General features: G+C 40.0%; 1 protein-coding gene across 1 annotated transcript in view; it reads right to left on the bottom strand.

Annotated features, from left to right (window-relative positions):
• Positions 1 to 616: 616 nt before the first annotated feature.
• LOC143275772 (uncharacterized) overlaps positions 617 to 8,649 on the bottom strand; it is a 10,727-nt gene continuing 2,694 nt past the window's right edge. Inside the window, exons 2-6 of the mRNA XM_076580050.1 lie at positions 8,239 to 8,525; positions 4,687 to 4,756; positions 2,641 to 2,704; positions 1,538 to 1,610; positions 617 to 1,163 (exon numbers count right to left, since the gene is read on the bottom strand). Of these exons, the coding sequence (XP_076436165.1) occupies positions 617 to 1,163; positions 1,538 to 1,610; positions 2,641 to 2,704; positions 4,687 to 4,756; positions 8,239 to 8,525 (1,041 nt within the window). The remainder of the gene's footprint in view (positions 1,164 to 1,537; positions 1,611 to 2,640; positions 2,705 to 4,686; positions 4,757 to 8,238; positions 8,526 to 8,649) is intronic.

Genomic DNA, 8,649 nt, shown 5'->3' with positions numbered 1-8,649 from the left:
ATTAGAGAGAAGGCACTCAAAAAATTTGACATATCTGTTTCCCAAACTGTGCACACGGATAAAGCATTTCTCCATTATGGGTTAAAACGTGGGTTACTCGCACCATTCATTTACTATATTGGCAAAGACATAATTATATTAACTCACATAGATACTCACATTAAAAACAATTCTGAAAATTTTGTTGTAAGATTATAGAAGGTAGTAAAATGTGTTAAAACTATACTATTATAGTGTTTCATAGATCCATGGAAGATATGGAAAAGATTGGGCATATTAAGAACAAGATCACATCAGAAGGACACACCGTCAAAAACGATAATCACCCCATTTCCTTGAAATGTTTGCATATATAGAACATGCTTACTTCGTTAGTAAGTGGGAAGAAAACAAGAAAGTAAGGACAGAAGGAAGAAGAAGAGAGAAGAAGAATTTATCATTCAAGACAACACACTCAAAGACTATATATACAATGCAGATTTCATTGAAAATAATATTGCTATATTGCTAAACGTATGCAGTTTTCTCTGTATGAGTGAAAACGTGACTATCTAAATGATTCTCATGTCTGAATGCTTTTTTTTTTTACAGCACAGACACACTAATCTGTGATTTTTCACTGGTGGGCTGAAAGGTGTCTGTTTAAATTCCTCTTGTCACTGAATGCTTTTCCACATTTTGTGCAAACATGCGGTTTTTCTCCAGTGTGGGTTAAGATATGTACTTCTAACTCTATCTTCCGTCTGAACCGTTTCCCACATTCTACACACGAGTAAGGCTTTTCTCCAGTATGGATTAAAACGTGTCTGTTAAAACTGCTTTTGTGTCTGAATGTTTGTCCACACTTTGTGCAGACATGTGGTTTTTCTTCACTATGGGTTAAAATATGTGTCTTTAAACTGCTCTTGCGTATGAATGATTGTCCACACTTTGTGCAGACATGTGGTTTTTCTTCACTATGTGTTAAAATATGTCTCTTTAAACTGCTCTTGCGTCTGAATGTTTGTCCACACTTTGTGCAGACATGTGGTTTTTCTTCACTATGGGTTAAAACGTGGTTGTTCAAAGTGCTCTTTTGTCTGAATGCTTGTCCACACTTTGTGCAGACATGTGGTTTTTCTCCAGAATGGATTAAAACGTGTACCTTCAAATTACCTCTGAATCTGAATGTTTGCGCACAGCTTGTGCAGGCATACAGCTTTTCTCCAGTATGGGTTTTAACGTGTCTGTCTAAGTCAGACTTCTGTTTTGTGTATTCATGTTCATGAGTTCCTTGATAAAATTGGTTCTGTATTGTTGTGTCATGACTGAGATCAGCAGTTTGGGATGTGTCGTGATTGACAAATGTATCACAATGGTCAACACTGTTTCCAATTATGTCATGTTCCAGGCAGTTGTCTTGTTTGTCAGTGGATTCATCAATAAGGTCTGCATTGATGTCATTATTTGTTTCAGTTGCACAATGATGACGGGAAGTGGTTTGATTGTCCTTGATGTTGAGAAGGTCTGTGTTTGTGGCAACACTGTTTCCTGTTACACCATGATCCTGAGAAATGTCTTGGTTGTCAACGAATTCATCAGTGTGGTCTGGGTCTGTTTCGGCACTGTTTCTGGTCACACCATGCTCCAGGAAAAAATCAAAATTGTTGGTATTCTCATCAGCACCAGTTACTCCGTGTTCCTGGGATGTGTACTGATTGTTTGAAGGACTCCACAGGTTAAACAGGTGTCTACATTTTATACAGGCGTGTGCGTTTTGCCCTGAGTAAACTGACGTTAAGTAGGATTTCCATTTCAATGTCTTCCCACAGGTCATGCAAAATAATGGTTTTACTTTAGAATTATCAAACACATACTGCTTTAAATAAGGTGTTGTTCTAAATGCTTCACGACAGTTATACTGCTTTTCTTTTGTGTAATTACGTTCGACACGTTCGTGTTGGTGTCCTGTTGAAGTGTGGTTCTGTGTGGCTGTGTTTTGACTGAATTCAGCAGTTTGGGAAGTGTGTGTATTAGAATGCTCGTCAACAGCCACATTCAGTTGGTCTGTATTTGTACCGGGACTGTTTCCAGTTGTACTGGGTTCACGTGGAATGTTTTGCTTGTCAAGCAGTTTATCCACATGATCTTTACGTGTTGCAAGTCTGTTCCTATTGTCCTGGGAAATGCCTGGGTTGGCTGGATTGTTAAGTCCAAGGTGATTTGTGTTTCTGTTAACACTGTTTCCAGTGGCATCATGCTCCATGGAGCTTTCGTAAATTTCATCCATGACAGTACGTTTGCCTGTATTTGTGTAAAAACTGTTATCACTGGTTGCCTTTTGATTACTTCCAGCTAAACAACAGCTCTCTCCGACGGTACAACAGCCGTCTCCAGTTACATCATTGTTGTGCACAGTTACAAACTCTGCAGTGTATCCAGCTTCAACTTCAGTTGTATTATCATTGTATTCCATGGTTCTGTTGCTTTTGTGTAGAGCTGTTCCAAGAGTGTTCCTACTGACATTATTGCTGCCTACAGTTACACGTACACCAAAGGTCTCAGCAGTTATTTCATTTTCTTCCTTGTGAGAATGAGAGTTCTTCTGAGCTTTGGAATGGCTGTCTCCTGAAGGGTGAATGTCTAATGGTCCGCGTGCACTTGTTTCTGCGCTGTTTAACTGTAGGAGGTTTCTAATGTTGAAACGCAGGCAGGCACGACTCATCTGCAACAACACGAAACTCCGGTCACAGAGTTTGCAGTGATGTGACATGCATTTCCAATAAAGACTTCCTTAAAATCTGTTTTAACCACTTTTCATTAAAGGTCATTAAGGCTCTGTCTGCGACCTTATCAAATGAAGAATCACATGCTACATTTCCACCAACCAAAAACAAAATGCAGAATGGTTTTTAACTTTCAGATTGCAAATATACTGATGCTGTAAGTATAAAATTGAGAAAGTGAGAGTGGGAGAAAAAGGAATACACAGGGAGAGCGAGAGAGAGAGAGAAAGAAAGAGAGAGGGAGAGAGCAAGTTATGAACATCTGACAAGGGCCACAATTTAAAAGGGAGGGACAGACAGCGGCAGACATAAGGGTAGGTGTGTGGGTGTGGGAAGTGGGTCAGTGAGAGGGTGGATGGAATGGACAAACACAAGTTTACAAATAAAGATAAATATGCCCTCACTAAATATTGATCATGTGTTCCGATACTGGAGAGCACTGTTGCTAAACTGAAGAAACTCAAAGTGAAAGACCAATGACAAGAAAAAATCATAATACATTTTCAAATGATTCCAACATTGACTTCCTTACTCTAATGATTGTAGGTGCACCTTTCTGGCTCAACCCACCAATGCACTGTCTTCTATGGACGGCGAGAAAAATGTACTGAGGAGTTCTGCGATGTGTGTTTTCTGCCAGAAGAAGACAAGAAAGATGAAAGTGAAGGTGTTGAAGAGGTGCTGCCATGAAGATATACAAAATACTGGATGGAACTCATATTGCATTCCTTATGATGAAGTATACATTCAAGTTTGAGTGTTACAGCTGTACCTCTGGATTTCATCATTCATTGGTGGAACAATAAATCCACAGCACCACACCAAAAGAGCAGTACGTCAGTGTTGCACACATGTAGTTCATTTTCAGTAATGGGTTTCAATGATGTGTAACCTGTCTGTCTTTCTCTGTCTCATATGTCACTAACGCATTCTTGATTAATATACAGAGCAACATAATGCTACAAATACGCTCAGATTGCGTAGTGTCAGAATGGTGGACCTGCTGAAGACGAAAATGTTCTAAAAGGAAACACAAGAATGGATATATATTCAAGAAGTGGATCACAATGATGCATTTGACAGAGTGAGCTGATATGACATGTTACCTATCTTCTCTGTATTCCCCTTTAAAAAGATGCAATCACATTGTCACATCCGATTTTTGCTATAAGCCTTTCCATTCTGGTGAAATAGACGAGTGGTTAAAGCGTTGGACTTTCAATCTGAGGGTTCCGGGTTCGATTGTCGGTAACGACTCCTTGTGGGTAAAGGGTAGAGATTTTCTGATCTCCCAGGTCAACATAAATTATGCGAAAACCTGCTAGTGCCTGAACTCCAATTGTAGGCAAATTGCCAGTACTTGATATTCGTCTTCGTACCCCCCCACAACATGTACATTTTTTCAAGCTATCCTCAAAACGCTTATTAAGTTCGTTTCCGGCAAATGTGGATTTCAAGAATGACGATCTGAATTTGGAAGAGAGAGAGAGAGAGAGAGAGAGAGAGGGGGGGACAGAGACAGAGACAGAGAGACATATAGAGAGAGACAGAGAGCAGATGAAAGATAGAGAGTTCTGGTTATGAAATGTTATGGCTTAGCTGCCATGTTACTGATATGTTATGTGAAAGGCTGGTTGAGGAATCATGGTAAGTTTCTAAAGACACGGGTGGATAGGGTAGGATGAAGGTTATTATTATTATTATTATTATTATTATTGTTATTATTATTATTATTTTGATTAATTTTCAGAAACAATAGAAAGCCATCTGTGCCGATTATATATACTCATATGCTACGACCGAAATAAATCAATTAATTTAGGTGTTATCAAGTTTTGACTGTGTTGCTGATGAAAAAAAACACAACAAAAAAAACAGGAACATCTCTCATCCAAGTCCTACAAAAGAGAGAAATACTTACCTGATCCATCCTTGCAGTGTGACCCAAGCCCAGAATCTGATTACACTGCAGAGACACAAAGGACTGTAGTCTGAAAACGGAAATCATGAGTACAGTTCATTGCTTTCAGTGTCGGCATGAAGTGGTCATGAATTACTGCTCAGATGGGTTGGCGAACGCCCATTTGTGTGTGTGTGTGTGTGTGTGTGTGTGTGTGTGTGTGTGTGTGTGTGTGTGTGTGTTCATTCTTTAGTCTAACGTATTTTCACCACAAGTGATATTTGACGAGGGTAGGGAAAAAATTGAGGAAGGGGAAGGAAATAACTGTTTAAGCATGCGAGTATGTGAAAGTGTGTGTGCATGCGTGTGTGCGTGCGTGTGTGCGTGTGTGCGCGTTTGTGTGTGCGTGTGCGTGTGCGTGTGTGTGTGTGTGTGTGTGTGTGTTTTACATATAGAAAATGATTGATTGAAGTTTTGTTCAAAAAAAGAGAACTATGACAATATAACATTTTTCTAATGAAATAGTATCAACCATAACAGCGAACCAACTGGACTATTTAACAAGGATTTTAAAAAGTCATACATGAGCAGTGTACTGCTGAAGATTGTCAATACTGAAGATGACTTCAGGTCAGGGATGTGAGACTTTAACATTTGGCAAGTAAGCATATGATCGGCTGTTATGTGAGCACCACAGATGCAAGAAACATTACCAACATACTTAGTCTTAAAAAATTCAGTTTCCATCTGCAGATCAGAGAAATAATTTGCCTCTTATGAAAATCATTTTGGTAATGTTTTCCCATGAAACCATTCATTTTCTGTATATTTTTTATGTGAAACCTCTCAAGATAAATTAACTGCAAGCAAGTTCCCTTTGATCCTCTAATGGCAATACACCCGCAGCATGGACAGGTAAGCCAAGTGCCAGTTTATATGCTCTGCAGTCTATGCTTCGAATTTTATTCAATATATATTTCGGTGCATTGAAGTATACATCTTGTGCATATACAAGTTTCGACCGAAAAAGTTATGCGCAAAGGTGTCGTGGAGTGAATAGGTCCTGGCTCTATGGTTGTCTGCATACTATTTTTAAGAAGTTGAATGTTTTCCTGGCCTTTGTTCAAATGTAATCGATACGATGATTCCAAGTTAATTTTGATGTAAAGTGCACTCCAAGGAATTTATCTTATGTATATATATATATATATATATATATATATATATATATATATATATATCAGGGTGTTATCATCAATTCTAAAGGAAGGCAATGTTGCTAGACTTGATCCATTATCATAAAGCATCAAGCGTTGATATTTGCACCCCATTCTCGCTCATATAATTTGCTACTGTGTTTAAGTCAAGTTTACGTAATTTTTATATAGGGTAGGCGTATGTGTGTGTGTCTGTGCGTGCGTGCGTGCGTGCGTGCGTGCGTGCGTGTGTGTGTGTGTGTGTGTGTGTGTGTGTGTGTGTGTGTGAGGGAGAGATAAGGAATGAGAATCATCCTATTAGACCACTTCACATATACATGTGGAAAGATGGACCATTATCTGTTGGAATTGCAAAGGTAATCTTCCCAAGATCCATAATTTCTCTTCATTGTGAGTGCCACAAATAGTATTTCATTGAATGACAGAGCTTTTGAAAAGTTAATCCCCACGTTACTTTGACATGTCTAATGTAGATGTAATAAACAGGTCATTTAGATGGGATATGAAAGGATGGAAAAAAGGGAGACAGAAAGAAAAACAGATGAAGAGCAGTTTTTCGTTCATAACACATGCTGACCACAGAGATATGGACACCAATGAAGAGAACTACTGTTATACTCTTTATTATCAACATTGATCGAGAAATAACTCACACAATCCCCTCCAAACCTGCGCACGTTCACACGCACGTACCCAAGTACACACACGCACACACATGCCCATGCACATGTGTGTGTGTGTGTGTGTGTGTGTGTGTGTGTGTGTGTGTGTGTGTGTGTGTGTGTGTGTGTGTGAGGCACACGACGCAGGACAGTTTAATTGTCAGGCCATTTGCCCATACAATGTGTGTGTGTGTGTGTGTGTGTGTGTGTGTGTGTGTGTGTGTGTGTGTGTGTGTGTGTGTGTGTGTGCGTGTGTGCGTGTGTGTGTGTGTGTGTGTAAGGGAGAGATGGGGAATAAGAACCATTCTAATAGACCACTTCACATAAAAAAGGAATTAGACAACATCAGATAAAAATGTAAAGCATTCTATCCAATTCTATTCTATTCCATTTACACACACACACACACACACACACACACACACACACACACACACACACACACACACACACACACACACACACACACACAACCACTTCAGATAAAAAATGTAAAGCATTCTATCCAATTCTATTCTATTCTATTCTATTTACGCACACACACACACACACACACACACACACACACACACACACACCCATCCCCCCACACAGTGTTAAAGCAAGTTTTTCCACACATTACAGAGACTGTGAGGTTTCTTTGATTTGCTTAGCATGAGCAGAGAGGTGACGTTGAAAACTTAGCCTGTCGGCAAAGTTTTCCCCACAGAGTGTGCACGTGTGTGGTGGTTGTTCTGAATGGGTTGAAAAGTGTCTTTTTAGACTATTCTTCCGTGTGAATGATTTTTCACAGATCCTGCAGACATTTGGCCTTTCTCCTTCATGGGTTGAAATGTGTGATTTTAAATCATCCATTCGTCTGAATGATTTTTTACAGTACTTACAGACGTGTGGCTTATTGCCTGAGTGTATTTCCTTATGCTCACGAAAACAGATTTTGTTTTTGAATATCTTTCCACACTCCATGCACAAGAATTTTCTCTTCCTCAGAGTAAGCCGCCAAATGCTTGTTTAGGTAGTCTTTCCTTTTGAATGCCTTTCCACACTCCATGCACGAGAATTTTCTCTCTTCAGAGTGAACAGCCAAATGGCGGTTTAGTCTGCTTTTATGTCTGAATGTTTTTCCACAAGTGGCACACACGTGTTGCTTCTCTTTTGTGTGGTTATGTTCGACAGTTCCTTGACTGTGCGCGAAATGATTATGGCTGTGTTCAGTAGTTTCCTGGCCAAGCTCGGCACTTCTGGAATTGTCCTGATTGGCACCCCTCTCACAATGGTCTGTATTTCTATTTACATCATGTCCCAGACACCTGTTTTGATTGACAGGCATTTTATCAAGGTGTTCTGCATGGGTGTCAATACTGTTTTCAGTTGCACGGTGATCACGGGAAGTGTTTTGAGTGTCCTTGATGATAGGAAGGTCTGTGCTTGTGGCTACACTCCCTGCGTTGAATGATTGTCTGCATTGTGTGCAGACATTTGCCTGTTGCCCTGAATACATTGACATATAAGAGGTTTCCAATTTAATTTTCTTCCCACAGGTCACGCAAGATAATGGCTTTTGGTTGGAAAGACCCAACACAGGCTGCTTGGATTTTCTTATTTCTTTTCTCTGTCCAGTGGTATCATAGCTGTCTTCATGTTTATCACTGATGTGTACAGTTAAAACGTTGATACCTGCAGCTGTAGTGTACCTGGCTTCAGCTGTCTCATGACACGCCCCAGTTGTATCATTCTTGTTGTCTGTGGCCCTGTCACTGTTGTCCAGAGCTGTACCAAAGTTGTTCCCACTGACGTCATTTCTGCCTTCAGTTTCACCACAGAACTCTGCAGTCACTTCGTTCTTTTCTCTGGGTGTATGACAGTTGTTGTGAGCTTCACCATGGTTATCTGCCGGCCTTTGAACGTCTGACGACGGTCCGTCTGTAACGGTTTGTGTGCTGTGTAACTGCTGGAGGTACCGCTGGGAAGCAGGACTCTTCTGAAATCAGTGTGAGGGAACACAACATACGTGTTGGAAAAAGAAATATTTATATTCATCAGTATCCTCTCTCTCTCTCTCTCTCTCTCTCTCTCTCTCTCTCTCTCTCTCTATCTATCTATCT

Source organism: Babylonia areolata, chromosome 31, assembly GCF_041734735.1.
Source record: "Babylonia areolata isolate BAREFJ2019XMU chromosome 31, ASM4173473v1, whole genome shotgun sequence".
Taxonomy (NCBI): Eukaryota; Metazoa; Mollusca; class Gastropoda; order Neogastropoda; family Buccinidae; genus Babylonia; species Babylonia areolata.
Note: the sequence above shows the minus strand (reverse complement) of the source record. Positions and strands in the feature narration are given on the sequence as shown.